This window comes from Pituophis catenifer, unplaced genomic scaffold (assembly GCF_029215685.1).
Source record: "Pituophis catenifer annectens isolate HBS135680 unplaced genomic scaffold, rPitCat1.0.hap2 SCAF_18, whole genome shotgun sequence".
Classification (NCBI taxonomy): domain Eukaryota; kingdom Metazoa; phylum Chordata; class Lepidosauria; order Squamata; family Colubridae; genus Pituophis; species Pituophis catenifer.
The window spans coordinates 6,051,848-6,074,448 of NW_027256898.1; the positions used below are offsets into that span (position 1 = coordinate 6,051,848).

The 22,601-nt window shown below is 46.3% G+C and overlaps 1 protein-coding gene across 1 annotated transcript; it reads left to right on the forward strand.

Moving 5' to 3' along the window:
* The first annotated feature begins 31 nt into the window (after positions 1–31).
* NMNAT1 (nicotinamide nucleotide adenylyltransferase 1) lies at positions 32–21,914 on the forward strand. The gene is made up of 5 exons (XM_070956265.1): positions 32–139; positions 13,176–13,340; positions 15,355–15,538; positions 17,635–17,774; positions 20,471–21,914. The coding sequence occupies exons 2-5, from the start codon at positions 13,223–13,225 to the stop codon at positions 20,872–20,874; spliced, it is 846 nt and encodes a 281-aa protein (XP_070812366.1). The 5' UTR covers positions 32–139; positions 13,176–13,222; the 3' UTR covers positions 20,875–21,914.
* The last annotated feature ends 687 nt before the right edge of the window (positions 21,915–22,601 follow it).

Here is a 22,601-nt window from a genome sequence, read left to right on the forward strand (position 1 = left end):
ACTTCCTGTCTGCGGGAGCCAATCAGAGCGCTGCTTTCGCTCCCAGCCGCTTCTCCGCCTTCTTGGCTCTTTCGACCGAGTAGTTTCAGTTCCGGGCTGAAGCCGTTTGCGACGCGATCTCTTCGATCCTTGCCGGCTGGTAAGGCAGTCCTTTTCGGGAGCCTCCCAGTTTTGGAGGGGGTGGGTCGGCGGGTGCAGGAGGAGTGGGCGATCCTTGCCACGATGATAGCTTATTCCAATCAGAAGCCAATAAAAGAAATAATACAGGTAGTCCTCGAACTTACAACGGTTCGTTTAGTGACCGTTCGACGTTACAAGGGCACTGGAGAATGTGGCTTTATGACTGCTTTTCACACTTGGGACCACTGCAGCATCCGCATCGTCGCATGATCAAAATTCAGAGTCACTTGGCAACTGACTCATATTTACGACGGTTGCAGTGTCCTGGGGCGATGTGATCCCCTTTTGTGACCCTTTTGGCAAGTAAAGTCAATGGGGAAGCCAGATTCCCTAAACGCCCTAAAAGTTGTAAAGGCACTGGAAAAAAAGGGAGACTTGCGACCGTGTTTCACGCTTAACGACCGTTGCAGCATCCCCCGCGGTCACGCGATCAAAATCCAGACGCTTGGCAACTGGCTCACATTTATGACGGTCGCAGCGTCCCCAGGGGGTCGTGCCATCAGCTTTTGCGACCTTCTGACAAGCAAAGTCGACGCGGAATCCAAATTCACTTTTAACAACCAAACACGTTTTAAAATGTGTTTTTAGCTGAACAAATGCAACGATTCACTTAACAATTCTGAAAAGTCGTAAAATTGGGCAAACTCACTGTTTTGCTACATAGATTTTGGACTCGGGTTGTGGTCGTAACTCGAGGACTACCTGTATAAACGTCTTGATTTCCTGTAAGAAAAAAAAACCGAGCAGTCCTTGGTCTTCAGGATGTAGTTAGACGAGTAAAGTCAGATCGACTCTTCTGGTGACCCCTGCAAGGTGAGGATGCTGTTGGTGTTAGCATCTTCTGGAAGTGTTATTCTTTACCCATTTAGTTTCGGCTCTCTTATCTATTGTCTCTGAGAGCTAACGAGGTCTGATCCTGCCAGTCTTTTCTAGATCAGCCAGGATCTGTTAGGCACCATCATTTAGACGGGTGTGGCTGGAAGCTTTGTTTCATAATACCCAGATTTGGCCATGCTAAGGAAATGGAGAACTAGGCATGGTTCCCCTGTCTCTATTACAAGAGCAGGAGCAACAATCTAATATTCATTTATGAAGCTTTTCTAGATCGGGTCTTTTCTAGATAGGGCTGCGGTGGAGATGAGCAACTGTAAAAACACTTTTTATGTATTTCTTTTTGACTAAGGGTATTAATAGAAGCAGCACTTAAGCGTATAGCTTTACAGCCCTCTCTAAGCGGTTTACAGGGTCAGCATATGGCCCCCAACAATCTGGTAAAATCCTCATTTTACCAACCTCAGAAGGCTGAGTAAACCTTGAGCCTGATGAGATTCGAACTGCCAAATTGCAGGCAGTCAGCAGAAGTAGCCTGCAATACTGCACTCTGACCACTGCGCCACCAAGGCTCATAATTGGGTAGGTTGCTTTAATTTAGGCCATATTCTTGGAGCAGTTTAACACGGAACGGATCTGTTTTGAGGGTATTGGAGCATTGTTTCATTGCTCAACAGAAGAAAAGGATATTTATTTATTAGTATTTATTGATTTAAGGGTCTTATATAACATGACAGGTCATCCAGCTTGTGACTGTATAGTGGAATAAGTCAGTGGCACATTTTATTTATTTATTTATTTATTTATTTATTTATTTATTTATTTATTTATTTTTCATATTTGTATACCGCCCTACTCCCGAAGGACTCAGGGCGGTGAACAGCCATAATAAATACATTTTCCAACATCATAGTGTGAAAGCTTTATGGAGCTTCTGCCATGCCCTTCGAGGAGATTTAGGCTGCGGCATTCACACTGTACATCGATGGACGGCATAAAATCAGTGCTGCAAAACTACAAATGTTTTTTCTGGTTTTCACACCTCTCGGCTGCAGCCTCAAAAGGCAATTTTTCCAAGCCAGGGCGATTGTATATTGAGAAAAGATACCTTTTCTTCAATTTCTTGCATGAGAGGTGATACACATATTGCCTAGAATTTAATCCTGAAATTATCTAAACCTAAACATTTTTTTTAAAAAATGCTGCTTTGGAATAGTTGTAGTGGGCCCACCTTGTAACTTTGTTTAAATTAAACCGTCCCTGGAATCACAAGGGGCTTCCATAATTCCACCCTTGGTGGCCTTCCGGGTCTTTCACTGTGCCAGGGATGTTCTTGTCTTCTCTTGACAAAGAAAGTAGAGTAGAGTAGAGTAGAGTAGAGTAGAGTAGAGTAGAGTAGAGTAGAGTAGAATAGAATAGAATAGAATAGAATAGAATAGAATAGAATAGAATAGAATAGAATAGAATAGAATAGAATAGAATAGAATAGAAAATATGGAATAGAATAGAATAGAATTCCTTATTGGCCAAGTGTGATTGGACACACAAGGAATTTGTCTTTGGTGCCTATGCTCTCAGTGTACATAAAAAGACAAGATACGTTCGTCAACAATCATGAGGTGAAATAAAATTTCATAAAATGAAACCAAGGTAGAATCCTTTTAGCAGAAAGATTTGTTTCATGGGCCAGTGGTCACACATGGCCAGTCAGATGTGCCACAGGCAGCCGCATTCAGAGACTGGTTCATAACAGATTCCTGTCTTGGCTTTCTTGTCCAGCGTCAGTCCAGGAGAAATGACATTGGCAAGCCAGAATAATCCCAAGAAGGAAAAATAGGCTGCAAGAGAGAAAGTGCCGCAGTGCGAAGGAATGATATGTATTTTCTGTCCAAATGCAAAAAAAAATAAAAATAAATCACAGGCACAGCATTACAGATAGTTCCTCGACTTATGACGACCATTGAGCCCATACTTCCCCTTGCTAAGCAAGACAGTTGGCGTTGAGTCATGCCGGCCACATGACCACGGAGACGTCTTCGGACAGCGCTGGCTCTTCGGCTTTGAAACGGAGATGAGCACCGCCCCCTAGAGTCAGGAACGACTAGCACATATGTGCAAGGGAAACCTTTACCTTTAACTTGTATAAAGAGAAATCACAATACTTACTGGCCGATATTATGCTAGCCACTGACAGAATCATCGAGAGGTAATAGAGCTCAGGAGTGGTTCTGGCCTAGGAAAGATATATATATATATTCTTTATGATAAAGGAATTAAAAATGTTTTCTAATATTTTAATTTAAGCGGTCTATATTCAGAATTACCCTCCCGTGCGAAGAATTCTCTTAGGATTCAGAATAGACATTGTTTTTTTTAATTTGATTTATATGCTGCCCTTCTCCGGAGACTCAGGGCGGCTTAGAATGCGTTAAGCAATAGCCTTCATACTTTTGTATATTTATACAAAGTCAGCTTATTGCCCCCACAAACCGGCTCCTCAATTTACCTACCTTAGAAAGGATGGAAGGCTGAGTCGACCTTGAGCCTTGGAGAGATTCGAACTAGCAGTAATTGCAGGCAGCTGAATGATAATAACAGGCTATTAGTCTGCTGCGCCACCAGGCTCTTTTGCCTTACAACTGTTGCAGCATTCCCCCCATAGTCACGTGATTTAAATTCAAAGGCTCGACAGTTGGTTCCTATTTATGACGGGTGCAGTGTCCCGGGATCACGTGATTCCCCCTTTGCAACCTTCTGACAAGCCAAGTCAATGGGGACGCCAGATTCACTTTAACGACCGTGTGATTCACTTAACAACTGCGGTGGCTCACTTAACAACGGCGGCAAGAAAGGCCGTCAAATGTTGCAAAATTCACATAACCGCTGTCTCGCTTGCCAACGGTGTTCGTAAGCGAGCCGCGGAGGCGCAGTGGTTAAGAGTGCGGTACTGCAGGCTACTTCTGCTGATCACCGGCTGCCTGCAATTTGGCAGATCGAATCTCACCAGGCTCAAGGTTGACTCAGCCTTCCATCCTTCTGAGATGGGTAAAATGAGGACTCAGATTGTTGGGGTAATAGGCTGACTCTGTAAATCGTTTAGAGAGGGTTGTAAAGGACTGTGAAACAATAGATAAGTCTTAACTGCCCTTCCTTCCTTCCTTCCTTCCTTCCTTCCTTCCTTCCTTCCTTCCTTCCCAGTAATTAGAATGCACTATTGCAGGCTAACTCTGCCCACTGCCAATAGTTTGATCCTGACCGATTGGCTCAAGGTTGACTCAGTCTTCCATCCTTCCGAGGTGGGTCAAATGAGGAGCCAGATTGTTGGGGGCAATGGGCTGACTCTGTAAACTGCTTAGAGAGGGCTGGAAAGCATTGTGAAGCTGTATATAAGTCTTAAGTGCTATTGCTAAGTCATGGACTACTTGTACAGTGGGAGGAAATCTGATGGAGACATGAGCTACATACGCATTGTGGGGCCAAGGCAGTGAGTAGAGTGATATAAGCGCCTTCTGCAAAAGAGGCAAGTCCAAAAACCGAGATTGTGGCTCTCAGCTCCCATGGGATGTGCGGCGTCAGGGCTAAGATCAAAGCCAGCCCTAAAAAGAGAGGAAGGGGGAGAATTAGCTTATGGGGATGGGCATGCAGGCAGGAGCGACAGGTAGAGCTTTGTGCAATCCTGAATGGCCTCCATGGCAGTCTGTTCACATGTGGTATACCCAGGGATGGGCTGCTGGGGGTTCGCAGGGGTTCGGGGGAAACTCTAGCTAAGATTCTGTGCAGTTCGGAGAGCCCCCAAATCCCACTCCTGGCTCACCCCGCCCAGCCCCTCCCAGGAGTCCCCACGCAGCCCGTTTTGGATGCAGGTAAGTGCAGGGTGCGTGCGGAGGCTCGCCGAGGGTGAAAAAGGGGCCTACTGGAACAGGGGTGAAATCCAGCAAGTTCTGGCAGGTTCTGGAGAACCGGTACTGGAAATTTTGAGTAGTTCGGAGAACCGGTACTGGAAATTTTGAGTAGTTCGGAGAACTGGTAGTGGAAATTTTGAGTAGTTCGGAGAACCGGTAGTGGAAATTTTGAGTAGTTCGGAGAACTGGTAGCGGAAATTTTGAGTAGTTCGGAGAACTGGTAGCGGAAATTTTGAGTAGTTCGGAGAACTGGTAGCGGAAATTTTGAGTAGTTCGGAGAACTGGTAGTGGAAATTTTGAGTAGTTCGGAGAACCGGTAGCAGAAATTTTGAGTAGTTCAGAGAACTGACAAATACCACCTCTGGCTGGTCCCAGAGTGGGGTGGGAATGGAGATTTTGCAGTATCCTTCCCCTGGAGTGGGGTGGGAATGGGGATTTTGCAGTATCCTTCCCCTGCCACACCCACCAAGCCACACCACAGCCACCAAGCCATGCCCACAGAACCGGTAATAAAAAAATTTGGATTTCAGCACTGTACTGGAAGTTCAGGAAGGGCCCGTTTCCAGCCTCCAGAGGGCCTCCGGAGCCTGTTTTTGCCCTCCTGGAGGCTCAAAAAAAGCCTCCGGAGCCTGGGGAGGGCAAAAACACCCCCCCCCTGGCTGTGGCGCATGAGGCCAACTAGGCCACGCCCACCCAGCAACCGGGCAGAGAACCCCTTGGTAAAATTTTTGAAGCCCACCCCTGGGTATACACGCGCCCCCCTCCCCTTGTCATTTTCTGCCGCACAAATGTTTTTATTTGTGGAGCCGAAAGAACCACAGTCGTCCTCTCCTGATGCTCTGGAGAGCTGCTGGAAGCCTTCACGCACCCGTAGCGAAGAACGTCAGGATGATGCTTCCCACCAGGTTGTAGAGAAGGGGCTGGTTGCAGTAGTGAGAAGATTTAGGTCTGAAAAACAAGATTTTTTTGGAGGGGTGGGGGTGGGAAGGTGGGCCAGTAACCATGTGTTCCAAGTTCACAAATGGCAGGTTTTTGGGCGTTAAGTTGGAAGGCACAATTCTGATATTTTATACAAAAGCCTTTTGCTCACGAGTTATCTTTCCCCTGTTGGCAGGCTCTGCTGAATTCTGCTGAATGTGCAGTATATTATTATATGTACCTCTGAATAGATTTACCTTACCTTTAACTTCGCACTTGGCCTCATTTCTGCTAGTGCCAGGCACTTTGCCTTTCCCACTGGGAAATTCCTTTGTTTCTCACCTTTATTTACATGTGCAATCTGCATATTTCTAGACCTGTCTGAACTTTCCTTTCCTTTCTCCTCTCTCTTCCTTCCCTTCCCTTCTCTTCCCTTCCCTCCTCCCCTTTCCTTTCCTTCCCTCCTCCTCCCCTTCCCTCCTTCCCCCTTTCCTTCCCTTCCCGCCCCTCTTCCCTTCCCTTCCCTCCTCCCCTTCCCTTCCCGCCCCTCCTCCTCCCTTTCCTTTCCTCCTCTCTCTTCCTTCCCTTCCCTTCCCTCTCCTCCCCTCCCCTTCCCTCCACCTCCCTTTCCTTTCCTTTCTTTTCCTTCCCGCCCCTCTTCCCTTCCCTCCCCTTCTCTCCCCTTCCCTCCTCCTCCCTTTCCTTCCCTTCCCTTTCCCTTCCATCTTCCTCTTTTCCTGTCCTTTCCTTTCCTTCCCTTCCATCTTCCTCTTTTCCTTTCCTTTCCTGTAATTTCCTGTCCCTTCCCTTTTCCCTTCCCTTCCCTTTTCCCTTCCCTTTTCCCTTCCCTTCCCTTCCCTTCCCTTTCCTTTCCTTTCCTTTCCTTTCCTTTCCTTTCCTTTCCTTTCCTTTCCTTTCCTTTCCTTTCCTTTCCTTTCCCTTCCCTTCCCTTCCCTTCCCTTCCCTTCCCTTTCCTTTCCTTTTCCCCTTTCCCTTTTCCCTTTTTCCTTTTTCCTTTCCCTTCCCTTCCCTTCCCTTCCCTTCCCTTCCACTTCCAACATGTACCTAATTTCCTAATGCTAATTTAAAGAGTCTTCATTAGGCAGTGCTTTCAAGGCCTGGTGATCGTTTTACTATCAGTATAGTCTAAAATATCTGTCCCACCACAGCCTTCCCTTAAATTTCCAGCCCTTCAACTTTGGAATTTGAACCTCTGGGGGAAAAAGCAGGAAGTCATCTGTTAAATCTCTACCAGGGACTTTAACCAAAATAAATCCAATCCAACCCCACCCCAAACACTCATGGGACAGGCTGCAACTTCTCTCTTCTCAAGAGCTCCTCCGGATATTCCAGTCGGCTGCCCCCGTGTTCTTGAAGGTACGGAAGCATGTAAAGGGAATATCAGAGGAAAAAGAAAAAGAATAAAATTGCGCTTAATACCGTAGCAGGACGTAGAATTGGAGAAGAAGGATGGCAATCCCAAGGGCAAAAATCACGAGTTGCCTGGCGAAAAGAACAAAGAAATAAAAAACGAGAGAGAGACTTATCAGTACCTTTATTGTTTGGAAATATATTATCATAATTCTCTACATTCGATAATTAGTGGCAAGCAGTGTTGAGCAGTGAATTTCATCCTTGTACCCCGTTTCCCCTAAAATAAGACCTCCCCTGATAATAAGCCCAATCGGGCTTTTATTTATTATTTATTTATTTTATTTTATTTGTATACCGCCCTTCTCCTAGTGGACTCAGGGCGGTGCACAGCCAGAACTAAAACACATACCAATACAAAATTTAAAATTATTAAAAGCGCATGTGCTAAAATAAGCTGCCCCCCGAAAATAAGCCTTCCCCGAAAATATTTAAACGCATGCACAGCCTGTCCCCGCCATTTCCTCTGGTTAGACAGAGCTGGAAATCAGGTAAGATAGCAAGATAGTAAGTAAGTAAGTAAGTAAGTAAGTAAGTAAGTAAGTAAGTAAGTAAGATAGCAAGCTTCACGCACCCCAAAGAATTAAGATCTCCCCGAAAATAAGGCCAAGCGTTTATTTCGGGGTTCAAAAAAAATATAAGACAGGGTCTTATTTTCGGGGAAACACGGTAATTTCAGCAAGTGAAAACTTACCCAAAAGATTGGACAAAGTTATAAGTCCAAGTGGCAAGCCATATGGGTGGGATACAGAAGTTTTTAGGTAAAGGTAAAGGTAAAGGTTCCCCTGGCACATACGTGCTAGTCGTTCCTGACTCTAGGGGGCGGTGCTCCTCTCTGTTTCAAAGCCGAAGAACCAGCGATGTCCGAAGACATCTCCTTGGTCATGTGGCCGGCATGACTCAACGCCAAAGGCGCACGGAACGCTGTTACCTTCCTCACCAAAGGGGGTTCCTATTTTTTCTATTTGCATTTTTTACGTGCTTTCGAACTGCTAGGTTGGCAGAAGCTGGGACAAGTCACGGGAGCTCACCCTGTTACGCGGCACTAGGGATTCGAACCGCTGAACTGCCGACCTTTCGATCGACAAGCTCAGCATCTTAGTCACTGAGCCACCCATGGCCCGTAGACGTTTTTAAGCCTGGTTTAAAACAGATGCAAATGCAGTCTGCTTGTTGGACACTTCTGACGGTGTCAAAGAAGACTTTTCACACAGAATTACGAATAGAGAAGAATTCATTCTTTTCCCACTTAATGCTAACCTCTGTAACTAGGATGGTGCTCTCACTGGGCAAAATAAAAATACAAGCAGTCAGAATGCATCATCACAAGCTTTAATACTGTGCCTGAGTTAAAACGCCAAGTTGTGGCAGCTTACAGTCTGAACTGGAGGTGTTTTGGGAGCCATCGGCTGAAGTGATAGGCAGCGTGAGCCAGGCAGAAGTGAATCATAGCAGATCCGTCAAAAACCTGGCAAAAAAAGACATCCAGGGATTGTAGAATTGAGTTCTTTAATTGTACAATTGTAAATGCCATGTTAAAGGCCTGTCTTTGCCACTATGTTTTATCTAAGGAAAAGCTGGTCCATGATAGTGGAATATTGTCTTTCACATATACGACGTTTTCCAAATGAAATCTAGAAGGGCGATTAATTAAAAATATTTACATATGTAAAACAAGCCAGGTTTTAGCTGGGTTGATGCTTTTGTTGTGGCCCCGCCCTCTGAGCCTGTCCCATCGGAGGAAGAAAGCTCCGAGCATGAGGAAGAGGAGTCAGCCAGGCCTCCCTCTCCAGGCCCCTCCCCTCTGGCACTGTCTCAGGTGCCGGCCGAGGGAGAGGAGATTAACAGGGAGACAGGTGGCTCGGATGAGAGCGAGGGAGAGACATCATTCCTGGACGCACGCCTCCGAAGGCGTGATAAACGATTGCAGCAGCTCAGGAGGCGTGCTAGGGATTAGAACTGAGTCACTGGACCACACCCCAGAGACTATATAATAGAGGGTGGTGGCCAGTGATCCTTGTGACGAACAAAAGTAAACCTTGGATAGTCACTAAAGCCTCGTCCGGAACTGCTGAGAGAAATATTATTCTGATTGGACTTTTTGTACGCTAAGTATCTTATCTTTCTGTTTTGTGGAAATAAACTCACTTGGCAGACAGTGTGTAAATCGCTGCCAAGTTGGAGATAAAGACCTGGGTGTGTGCCATAGTGTTTCCTTAACCCTCGGCTGGCTGTGTTTGTGTGTGTGTGTGGACGGGGACAGATCAGCTTTGCACTAAAGCCATTCTCTTGTGAGCCACAAATGGTCTGAATTCATACACCACACACTAACCTTGCTATCATGGTTCACAAACCACAATGTTCTAAGCCACAAACCTGGCGTGTGAATTCTGGCTTTGACTGAGGACCGCTCTGCTACCTCTTGTGTCCTCGGCCGTCAGAGGAAAGGGGCTTCTGAATATAGCAATAGCACTTAGACTTATATACCGCTTTACAGTGCTTTGCAGCCCTCTCTAAGCGGTTTACAGAGTCAACCTCTTGCCCCCCAACAATCTGGGTCCTTATTTTACCCACCTCGGAAAGATGGACGGCGGAGTCAACCTTGAGCCTGGTGAGATTTGATCTGCTGAGCTACAGCTAGCGGTCAGCTGAAGTAGCTTTCAGTACTGCACTCTAACCAGTGCGCCACCTCGCCTCATAGGGCATCCTTGATTTACGACCACAATTGAGCCCCAAATTTCTGTTGCTGAGTGAGATGTTCTGTTGCTGAGCTTTGCCGCATTTTATGCCCTTTTTTTGCCACAGTTGTTAAATGAAGCACTGCAGTTGTTTAGTCAGTAACAGCAGGGGTGGGTTCTACTTAGCTTTACTACTGGTTTGTAGCGGGGCCGCACGCATGCGCTCTTCTGCGCAAGCGCATAAGCATTTTGATGATGTTGGGGTCGGTGGGCGGAGCCTCCCACCGGTTTTACTACCGGTTCTATAGAACCGGTGTGAACCGGGGGCAACCCACCACTTCCCCATTGACTTTGCTTGTCAGAAGTTCGCAAAAGGGGATCACGCGACCCTGGGACTCTATTACCGTCATAAATATGAGTTGCCAAGTGCCTGAATTTTGCGGTTGTGGGGATGCTGCAACGGTTGCGTGAAAAACGTCCACGAGTCACTTTTCTCAGTGCCGTTGTAACTTCGAACAGTTACTAAACAAACTGTTGTATTCGTGTCGTAAGTTGAGGACTACCTATACGGAAGCTCTGTACCCGTAATGGCGAACCTATGGCACGCGTGCCACAGGTGGCACGCGGAGCCATATTGGTGGGCACACGAGCGTTGCCCTAGCTCAGCTCCAGCGCGTTCATCTGATTTTTGGGCCTTCCGGGCCCACTGGAAGTCAGCAAACAGGCCTTTTCTGGCCTCCAGAGGGCCTCTAGAGGGATGGGGAAGCCTCTTTTCACCCTCCCCAGGCTCCAAGAAAGCCTCTGGAACCTGGGTAGGGTGAAAAACAGGCCTACCGGGTCCACTGTGCCATCGCGTGCCAAAAACCGGGGGAGCGTGCGCATGCGTGGGGCACATTGAATTATAGGTATGGGCACACACGCACATGACCCCCTCCCTCAAAAAAAGGTTAGCCATCACTGCTCTATACGGAAGGTCTATTTTGATCCATGCTGGCTGTTCTTACTAGGGTAGTCTCCTTGTCTGACCCGCTCAACCAATGGTGCGATCCTTCCAGTTTAACAACCGGTTCAGAGATTGCGTGCGTTGTGCGCGCGTGCACAGTTCAATAAAAAAAAAATCACCTTCCACATTAGTGGTAGGGAATAAAAACAGCTGATGCACAGCAATCCGCCATGCTAATCAGCTGCGAAGATAAAGGTAAGTAAAACGTAGGGGCAGGCGGGCGGGCCCAGCTGATAGTCGGAGCGAACCGGTTCGCTCCCAGCCGATCGTTGGAGCTACGAACCGGTCGGAACCGGTAGACTCCCACCCCTGCGACTCAACCTCCTTCAACCTGTTGCCCCTCCCAATTGTGTTGGGATGACAGCTCCAGGAATTCCCACTCGGCACTCACCTTTGGAATTCCGGGACGTCATCCCTCCCAGATGCTCCTGTACACGTGAAGAGTGCACTGGAGTCTTCCCAGTTTATGGGATCCCTGGGATAAAGGAGGGGTCGGATGTCCGCATTTTTTTTCTTCCTTTGTCTGCCGCCCCCATCTTACCTGGATCGCCAGGTGATCATCTGTGCTTCAGCTGATGATCTCTCTCTCTCTCTCTCTGGGGAAGGAATTGGATCCCTTTTCCGCCTTAAGAAGCATCCCCCACCTCCCTTCAATCTACGCGTTGCTGCTGCCTAGCCCCAGAGGCAGGTATTTTTATATACCTGCGACAGGTGGAGATCATTTTACCTGTATTCATTATTCAGACGTTGGCTTTTTTGCTTTGGCAAATGCGCAAGGCTGGAATTAAACCCAGATCTGGGTTTGATTGCTTCTTCTTCTTCTTCTTCTTTTTTTTTTGGCTTCTGTCATGGTTGACCTAACGAAGAAGTGAAATTAAAAGCAATGCAATTTTAGAAACACAGCCTTGGGAAATCTATTCAGCGGAGGGGGGGGCGGATGGGGAAACGAAGAGTGAAATATTATTAATCCCCGCAAAAGCGATCAAATTATGACGGTACTGTAATGATGTTCCTAAACTATCTGGAAAACAGTCATTCCATCTGTTTAACCCCTGTTGTCCTTTAGTGGCTTGTATTAACGATTTATATTGACCGTTTCCTAGTACGATTCAATTGCTTATTTGTACCCTATGACTATCACTCAGGGTTTTACCTTATGAGTCTTAACGAATGTATCTTGTCTTTTTATGCACACTGAGAGCTTATGCACCAAAGACAAATTCCTTGGGTGTCCAATCACACTTGCCCAACAAAGGAGCCGGATTGTGGGGGGGCAATAAGCTGACTTTGTATAAAAAAGAACACCGCTTGGGGGGGGGGCAAAAGCCCTACTAAGCAGGTATATACAAAAGTACGACGGCTATTGCTTAACGCATTGTAAGCCGCCTTGAGTCTCCGGAGAAGGGCGGCATATAAATCGAACCAATAAATAAATAAATAAAGAATTGTATTGTATTGTATTTGCACAGAAATGGCCCCTCTGCTTTGTAGCAGCCAAAACCACATTAAAATGGGCATTTCCAAAATATTGGCGAAGCCTGAATTTAACAGTCACTTAGCTGCGTATTCCTGAGGACCAGAAACTTGTTTTTTCTTCAGAGAGCAGGCTGATATAACTGCTCTCTTTCTACCAAATTTGCCATCGCCTTGTTGCAGGAGACGGTGTGATATCAGAAGATAGCAAAATTTCAGGGTTTCCTTTCATCTTCTGTTGCGTGGAACTGACTGGCTTTCTATACTTCCATATTTCCCCGAAAATAAGACCGGGTCTTATATTAATTTTTTGCTCCAAAAGACGCATGAGGGCTTATTTTCTGGTTAGGGCTTATTTTGGGAGCAAATACGGTACTAAATGAATCCATCTGGCTGACGATCTTAACTGGGGCTTATTTTTGGGGTCGGGCTTATATTACGAGCATCCTGAAAAATCATGCTAGGGCTTATTTTCCAGTTAGGTCTTATTTTCAGGGAAATACGGTACTAAATGCACCCATCTGGCTGACAATCTTAACTGGGGCTTATTTTGGGGGGGGTAGGGCTTATATTACGAGCATCCTGAAAAATCATGCTAGGACCTATTTTCCGGTTGGGTCTTATTTTCGGAGAAACAGGGTAGTATGAAGGAAACAACTTCTCTTACTGTTTTGTTTTTTTGTTCCAGTGGAAAATGAAAATAGTTTTTCTTCTTTTTTTAAAAAAAAAACTTTCCTTTTTTTCCCTTCTCCCTTGAAGCAGGTGCCTCGCATCTTCCCCGGCAAAAGGGGCTCCAGTTTAGGCCGATGGAGGATTCCGAAAACCAGACTGAAGTGATCTTGCTGGCGTGCGGTTCCTTCAATCCCATCACCAACATGCACCTTCGGCTTTTCGAATTGGCAAGAGATCACCTGCAGGAAACAGGTAAAACTGGGGGCTTCGTTGAGAAGTTTCCTCCAGGTGCTTTGGACTACAATTCCCATTATCCCTAACCTGTGGGGGCTGGATGACAAAACCTGTCATAGGACGTATCTAGAGGGGGGGAGAATTGCTGTGGATGTTCCTGAAGAGGAATCTGTCACCCACGAGTCTCATTTTCTGCCGCCTCTCGTTCAAAGGGAGGGCAGTTTGAGAATAGAATAGAATAGAATAGAATAGAATAGAATAGAATAGAATAGAATAGAATAGAATAGAATAGAATAGAATAGAATAGAATATTGGAATGAAGAATGGAATAGAATGGAATGGAATGGAATGGAATGGAATGGAATTCTTTATTGGCCAAGTGTGATTGGACACACAAGGAATTTGTCTTTGGTGTATATATACACGCTCTCGGTGTATATAAAAAAAAAGAACATTCATCAAGAATCATAAGATACAACACTTAGTGATAGTCATAGGGAACAAATAAGCAAACAAATAAGTTTGATTTACTACAGAGCCTGTTGTAACTGCTGGTCTGCAACTCTTTCGGCTCTGGGGCTTTTCTTTCCTAATTTCTAAGGTGACTGTTTTTCACTCTTATGTGCCAGAAATGCATGACTAATAATGAGTAGGAATCACAGGTAGTTGCAGTGCATTGCTATATTTTTTACCCTCAGCAGCCTTCTCTCCCTCCCTTCCTCCCTTCTTTTATCTATCCTCCCTCCCTCCCTCCCTCATTCACTCTTAAATGCCAGACTTCCTTCTTCCTTCCTTCCTTCCTTCCTTCCTCCCTCCCTCCCTCTTAAACTCCAGACTTCCTTCCTTCCTTCTTTCTTTCCTTCCTTCCTTCCTTCCTTCCTTCCTTCCTTCCTTCCTCCCTCCCTCCCTCCCTCCCTCCCTCCCTCCCTCCCTCCCTCTTAAACTCCAGACTTCCTTCCTTCCGTCCTCCCTCCCTCTTAAACTGCAGACTTCCTTCCTTCCTTCCTTCCTTCCTTCCTTCCTTCCTTCCTTCCTTCCTTCCTTCCTCTTAAACTCCAGATTTCCTTCCTTCCTTCCTTCCTTCCTTCCTTCCTTCCTTCCTTCCTTCCTCGCTCCCTCCCTTCCTCCCTCCCTCCCTCCCTCCCTCCCTCCTCTTATGCCATTTAAGGAACAACTTCTAACGCAAATTCCAAATTCAAATTCTAATCTTTATTGTCAGTGCACAATGAGATCGGTTGAGCTCCCTCAGTGCACGCTCCCCCCCCACCAACACCATACAACTCACAGTGAAGATAGAAAACCCCTAACCCAATAAATCATATTAACAAAACACCCAGTCCTATTGCACTTGCGTGAACATGTTACACGTTGCGCCGGCCCTGCAGTCCATCATACTACGTAGTTATGATGTTTTTGTTTTTTTTTTTAATTTGATTTATATGCCGCCCTTCTCCGGAGACTCAGGGCGGCTTACAATGCGCTAAGCAATAGCCTTCATACTTTTGTATATTTATACAAAGTCAGCTTATTGCCCCCACAAACTGGGTCCTCAATTTACCTACCTTAGAAAGGATGGAAGGCTGAGTCAACCTTGAGCCTTGGCGAGATTCGAAGCTGCAGTAATTGCAGGCAGCTGGTCTTAATTACAGGGTGCCTTAGACCACTGTACTACCAAGGCTCTTATGTTGATTTCTCATTCAGGAGTCTGACAGCCCACGGATTAAAAACTGTTCTTCAGCCTGTTTGTGCTACGCTTCTATATCTCCTTCCCGATGGCACGAGGGTAAAGAAGTGGGTGACCAGGGTGAGAGTCGTCCCTGAGGATTTTCCTCACTCTTCTAAGGCAGTGAACCCATGCTTGTTAGATAGAATGCTGGTAATTTAAAGCAAGAAGGGAGAGAGGAAAAACGGGTCCATGATGACCTAGGGAGCTTTATCGCTAAATGGTGATTTAAAGCAGGCTTGTCTGATGCTGGTTGGGCCCTCCAACGACAGCAACACCCAGGTTTTTTTAATGTATCGGCTCCGGCAGGGAAATACAAAGTGGTCCGAGGGATCATTTCGCCTGTGGGGGACGCCTATCTGAAGAAGGGCCTGGTCAGCGCCAGTCACCGGGTGGCCATGGCAAGACTCGCAGCGGAAAACTCGGACTGGCTGGAAGTCGACGACTGGGAAAGCAACCAAAAAGAGTGGCAAGAAACTATCCAAGTCCTCAGGTATTGGCCGGGACTGGGCATTTTTGCTCATCTTGCACGAAATCCATGTTGTGGGCCTTTGTTCAGAGTTTCTCAGCCCATCATACCAGTAAAGCCTCAAGCCCAGTGTGTCTATTTTTAATAGACACCTGTGCAGTGGTGGGTTCCTCCCGGTTCGGTCCGGTTCGGCCCAGCCGGTAGCGATATGACATCACCGAACCGGTTCTCCCCACCCCGCCCTCCCACCCCCCACCCCCCACCCCCCACGTTATTCTTACCTTTTATTTGGCCCCACCCCCAATCTATTGCTGCCTCCTGAGTCCCAGCTGATGACTAGAGGGAAAAAAACTGTTTAAACTCTTGCCGCGGGGCTTCAAAGGGCCGCCCTACAGCTGATCAGTGTTAAAAGCAAACAAACGAGTCGGGTCGTAAGTGCGAGGACTGGTCGTAAGGGCGAGGACCTTCCAGAAATGACTCTGACCAGCTAGCCACGCCCACCTAGTCACATGACCTCCAAGCCACACCCACAAAATAAGCCACGCCCACAGAACCGGTAGTAAAATAATTTAGAACCCACCCCTGCACCTGTGGGACTGGATTGCAAGCAGTATTACAGAATAACAAGAGTCGGAAGGGACCTTGGAGGTCTTCTAGTCCAGCCCCCTGTTCAAACAGGAGACCCGATACCATTTCAGATAAATGGTACCGTTTAAATGGATAAATACCATTTAAAAGACTACTATGTTGGAGCACCCACAAGTTCTGAAGGCAAGCTGTTCCACTGATTAACTGTCCTAAACATCAGGAAATTTCTCCTTTAGTTCTAGATTGCTTCTCTCCTTGATTAGTTTCCACCCATTGTTTCTTGTCTTGCCGTCTGGTGCTTTGGAAAATAGCTTGCCCCCCCCCCCTTCTCTGTGACAGCCTCTCAAATATTGGAAGACTGCTATCATGCCACCTTCTCTTCATTAGACTAGAGACATACCTATAAGCTTATATTATATCTTATCAGTTTATATATGCTCCAATACAGGATACAATTTTCTCCCAGGCTTCTGTCCAGTATTGTGCCCCTAGATAAAACATGGGTTTAAATGATGAAAAGAACTTCAGTATTGCTGTACTGATTAGATTAGATTAGATTAGATTAGATTAGATTAGATTAGATTAGAATTTTTTATTGGCCAAGTGTGACTGGACACACAAGGAATTTGTCTTTGGTGCATATGCTCTCAGTGTACATAAAAAGTCAAGGCACATTCTTTTCATTTTCATTTCATGGAATCATTTAAGTCACACTGGAAGGAAAAGGTAGAATAGAACAGAACAGAACAGAAAAGAACAGAACAGAATTCTTTATTGTTCAAGTGTGATTAGACACACAAGGAATTTATCTTTGCTGCATATGCTCTCAGTGTACATAAAAAGACAAGATACATTCGTCAAGAATCGTAAGGTACAACACTTAATGACAGTCATAGGGTACAAATAAGCAATCAAATCATACTAGGAAACAATCAATATAAATCGTAAGGATACAGCAACAAGTTACAGTCATACAGTCGTAAGTGGGAGGAGATGGGTAATAGGAGTGATGAGAAGATTAATAGTAATATTAATGCAGACTTAGTGAATAGTTTGACAGTGTTGAGGGAATTATTTGTTTAGCAGAGTGATGGCGTTCGGGGAAAAAAAATGTCCTTGTGTCTAGTTGTTCTGGTGTGCAGTGCTCTAGAGCGTCGTTCAGTACCAGATTGTTCCGGTACTGCTGCAGAGGTGGGTTTCAGCAGGTTCTGACCAGTTCTGGAGAACCGGTAGTGGAAATTTTGAGTAGTTCGGAGAACCGGTAGTAAAAATTCTGACTGGCCCCCGCCCCCATCTATTCTCTGCCTCCCAAGTCCCAGCTTGATCGGGAGGAAATGGGGATTTTGCAGTAACCTTCCCCTGGATTGGGGAGGGAATGGAGTTTTTCCAGTATCCTTCCCTGCCACACTCACCAAGCAATGCCCACCAAGCCACACCCACAGAACCCACGGTAGTAAAAAAAAATTTGAAACCCACCACTGTACTGCTGTGTATATTTACGAGTGTATCTTTTCTTCAATGCTGTTCTGTAGATATCATCACCAGAAGCTGAAGCATTCCTATTCTGCCAACAGCGTGGAAGATGCCCGTCTTCCAAACAGAACAACCCGGAAAAGAAAGCGGGCAGCTGGGAGCCAACTCCCTGTTAGAATGAATCAACCCAAACGAAAATGTGAGTTATCTTTCTTTCTTTCTTTCTTTCTTTCTTTCTTTCTTTCTTTCTTTCTTTCTTTCTTCTTTTTCTTTTTTTTTCTTTTCAAAAACCCTTTATTAAAATTTAAAATATGAAAATACTAATACAAATACGCCTGTAACAAAAATACGTCCATGATAGTTGTGCAATTCAACGTCGTTCCAACAGTACCCAAATCTTAACTCTCTTCGTATATTCTCAGATATTCCTTCTTGATCGAAGGTATGTAAACACAATTTATGTCTTATTTGGATCTATGGGATCTCCCTTGGGAGTTGGGCGGCATAGAAATGCGACAAAGTAAATAAATATATATTTCCTATTTTTATTTTCTATCCATGGATACCAGTAAATAACAAGGAAGATTCGGAATATTACTCAACCTGGGAAAACTGGTATCGGTGAATTCTCTTTCTAAACCCCAGGACGTTTAGAGCAGGGGTGTCCAACCTGGTTGACGTTAAGACCTGTGGACTTCAACTCCCAGAATTCCCATGGCTGGCTGGGGAATTCTGGGAGTTGAAGTCCACAGATCTTAAAGTCAACAAGATTGGATACCCCTGATTTAGATTTAGGAGGCAACTTAGTTCAGCCTTTTCCTCTATTCACGATCTTCAAGTGGCAACGTACGTCCTCCCTCTAGATGGCTGGTTAACTTCTGCTTGATATTCCCAGCCAGCTCCTTACCCTACAATCCTCTTCATAACCAAATACCCAACAGCTTATCTTTCCAAAGGTGCCCCTTGGAATCCTGAACTAGATTAATTTTAAAATGACAGGATCATTTAAATACTCGGGCTGTTCACTTGAATGCAACGCTTGCTGCATTTTGCATCTCCAGAGTTCATCTTGACACAATCAAGTGTGCCAGAGGTGATTTGAAAATGTTTTCACTGCCCTGGGCAGACAGATGCTTTCAATTAAAATAAAATAAAAAAAAATCTTTCCTGAAGCTGAACCTACCATCAATGTTGGCCAAGCTGGTCTGGTGGCCGGCACTTATAGCAATGATTTATTTTCTTTCTTTATTAAATTTACCGTATTTTTTGGAGTATAAGACACACATTTTTCCCCCCTAAAAGAGGATGAAAATTTGGGTGCGTCTTATACACCAAATGTAGCTCGCCCTCCTGCCGGCCCCCACCCTTTGGCTTCCGTGCATCCTCTCAAACGGAGCTTTCGGAGTGTGAAAAAGCAAGACGCAGAGGCCAAAATGTCAACCTGGAACAGCTGCTCCCTTGCGACAATAAGCTGCACTTTTGAAGCTGCCTATCTGCCCCAGGGATACAGTGGCTCAGTGGCTAAGACACTGAGCTTGTCAATCGAAAGGTCGGCTGTTCAGCGGTTCGAATCCCTAAGTGCCGCGTAACGGGGGTGAGCTCCCGTGACTTGTCCCAGCTTCTGCCAACCTAGCAGTTCGAAAGCAGATAAAAATGCAAGTAGAAAAATAGGCACCACCTTTGGTGGGAAGGTCACAGCGTTCCATGCGCCTTTGGCGTTGAGTCATGCCGGCCGCTTGACCACGGAGACATCTTCGGACAGCGCGGGATCTTCGGCTTTGAAACGGAGATGAGCACTGCCCCCTAAAGTCGGGAATGACTAGCACATATGTGCGAGGGGAACCTTGAACCTTTTATCTGCTCCAACAAGGCCCATGCGCATTCACAACCAGCGAACCTGTTGCTAAAGTGCACCTCTGGGAACAGCTGATTGGGGGTATTCCAGGAGGCTGATCCACCCGCCAATCAGCTGCTCCTGCTGAATCAGGCTCATGTGCTGAAGCTCACCAGGCTGTTTGGTAAGGACGCTAGCCAGATGAATACCGATGGATGCTGGTAGGCAGAGGCAGTATTTTTTTTTTCCTTCTTATTTTTCTCCCCCCAAACTAAGATGTGTCTTATATTCCGGAGCATCTTATACTCTGAAAAATACGGTATACGCCCCTCATCTCCAGTTCGAGGAAACCCTGCATCATCAGCGGATGGTGTTCCTCATTTATTGCTGCAGAATTTCAACCTTTGGGAAGCAAAATGTTGCTGGTTTTCCTGCCCGGTGCTCTACTATTGTTGTGGTTCCGTTACCTGAGCCTGGTCATCGACAGGAGAGGACTCCGAGAATGAAGGAGAGGAGTTGGCAAGGCCTCCCTCTCCAGGACCCTCCTCTCTGGCAATGCCTTCGGTGTCCGCCAAAGGGCAAGAGATAGGGCCGGGGCCAAGCATGTCCACACAGTCACAGGTGGACAGTGATGAGGGTAATGAGTCTTGGCTGGATCCTCGGCAGTGTCGCAGAGATAAGCGCGCGCAACAGAAGAAAAGGCGTGCCAGAGATTAGGCTGAGTCACTGGACCACACCCCACAGGGTATAAAAGGGGGTGAGGTGGCCATTCAGACTCTGTGATGGACAAAACTAACTACTATCGAGTCACATTGCATCTTTGGAAACAACATTATCGGCCTTGGATTTATTTTACGAACTGGACAATTCTTGACTGTGGGTATTTTGTTTATTGAGTAAAGTTCTTGTCAAGCAGCTACTGGGTTGCTGCCAAGCTTCTTATCAGAAGAATTGGTTGTCTGCCAGTTTATTTAACCCCCGGCTGTCTGTTTGTGTGCGCTTGTGGGACGGGGACAGAACAACTATCCAACTTCCTTCCCTATGTGTCCTGTCTCCTCCAGGCCTCCCCCAGCTGAAGATTCTGTGTGGAACAGATGTTCTGGAATCCTTCGCAGTGCCCAATCTCTGGAAGCCGGAAGATATCCAGGAAATTGTTTCGAAGCATGGCATGGTTTGCGTTAACAGGCTGGGGAACCACGCCCAGAAGTTCATCTACGAGTCGGACACGCTGTGGAAGCACAAGGAGAACATTGACCTGGTGGAGGAATGGATCACCAACGACATCTCGGCCACCAAGATACGGAGAGCCCTCAGGAGGGGCCAGAGCATACGGTACCTGGTGCCTGACTCGGTCCAGTCCTACATCAAGCAGCACAATCTGTACACCGCAGAAACCGAAGACCAGAACGCAGGGGTCATTCTGGCTCCTTTGCAGAGATACGCGCAGGAGCCCGTCAAAGATTGATTGGCACAAGGATGGAGTGGGGAGAGAGCAGGAATAGGGGGCAGCTTGGAAAGCTGGCTGCGGTTTTAGCTGCTGTCTCCCACCTGGTGGAATCCCATTGCATGCCCGGTTTGAATTTTGCAAAGTGACCAGCTTACCGGCCCAAATAACCACAGGTTCCTGGTTTGTTTTGTGACTTGCAGAAAACTGGTGAACTCAACACTGAGCTTCTGCAAATGACATAAAGAGGTTAATGGAGTGACAGCAAAGCCCATTTGGCAAGTAGCTCTGGTTTCAACCAGAACTGGTGCCTCTGGGAAGCCACAGATACGGCTCGGCTTTGAATCGATGGCTGACACCACTGCGCGGCGGTTTGTACGTGAGCCTGAGGCCTGCTTCTCATTTCTTAGCTCCGATGATGTCCTGTTTTTTTAGCCCTTGCTCCAGTTTTGGGAGGCAGTGAGAGACGGGGGCTCCGCAAAGAAGTGGAGGGGTGCTATTAAACGGGCCAGATTTTTCTTTCCCTAAAAATGAATTTACATGAAGGCCTATATCAGTGATGGCGAACCTTTTTGGCACCAAGGGCCCAAACCGGAATGCGCATGAATGTACGAGCGTCAGAGTGCCGGAAATCCGAAGACCAGCTGGCCGGTGCACATTTGCATAATGGAAAACCGAAGATCAGCTGTTTGGTGCATGCATGCCTGTTTTTTTGCCGTTTTCCAGGCCATTTTTTGGGGGTGTTTTCAGGTTGTTTTAGGCCGTTTTTGGGCCATTTTTCGGGTCGTTTTCAGGTCATTTTTGGGCTGTTTTCAGGCCTTTTTTGGGCTGAAAACGGCCCAGAAATGGCGTGAACATGGCCCCAAAACAGACATTTTTCAGGACATTTTCTGGTGCTCTGGCATTTGCGAAGACTAGCTGTCCGGCACGCCGGAAACCAAAAGAGCAGCTGGCAACGGCGCACGTGCCCACAGAGAGGGATCTGCGTTCTACTTCTGGCACTCGTGCCATTAGGTTTGCCATCATTGGCCTATATCTTTAGATAATTCTTTTTAAAAAAAAAAAACTGATGAGTCCTACCTCGCCCAGCTTTCTTAGTACCGCAGTCTGGCTCACTTGAAATAACACTGTTCAGGATTTGGGGGGGTCTGATCCCACCTTAAGTGCCTCGTCGATGAAACCCACTGAAGTACTTTCTCAGTTGCAAATATGAGCCATCGTTGTTAAACCGTGTGGACATTTCAAACCAACTGTGTCTGCTAAAATGACCTCAGAATGTAACTTTCTAAAATGCTGGATCATTGAACAGTTTACTTTAGACGTGCTGGATGGTTCGTATGCCTACATCAAAAAAAAAACCCCAAACACACCCTCTCCCACGCAGATAACAAATGCTTGGCAAACCTTCACGATGGCATACTACCGTCTTTCCCCGAAAATAAGACCCTGTCTTATATATTTTTTTGAACTCCCGAAATAAGCGCTTGGCCTTATTTTCGGGGAGGGCTTATTATTTTGGGGCGCGTGGAGCAAGACGGAGCTCCTCTTGCCGTCTTACCTGATTTCCAGCTCTGTCTCCCTAACCCTAATCAGAGGAAATGGCAGCGACCGGTTAAATATTTTCGGGGATGGCTTATTTTCAGGAGATGTCTTATTTTTGGGGAAACGGTAGTTTTCTACAAGCATGGATTTTTTATTTTTATTTTTTTTGAAATTGTGGTTAGAGCATCCAATCATGTAAGCCACGC

Excerpts from the sequence above, each read along its gene's own strand:
- NMNAT1 (XM_070956265.1), top strand. The coding sequence starts at position 13,223 with ATGGAGGATTCCGAAAACCAGACTGAAGTGATCTTGCTGGCGTGCGGT. Across the intron at positions 13,341-15,354 it reads AGATCACCTGCAGGAAACAG|GGAAATACAAAGTGGTCCGA; the intron begins GTAAAACTGGGG and ends CGGCTCCGGCAG. Across the intron at positions 15,539-17,634 it reads GAAACTATCCAAGTCCTCAG|ATATCATCACCAGAAGCTGA; the intron begins GTATTGGCCGGG and ends GCTGTTCTGTAG.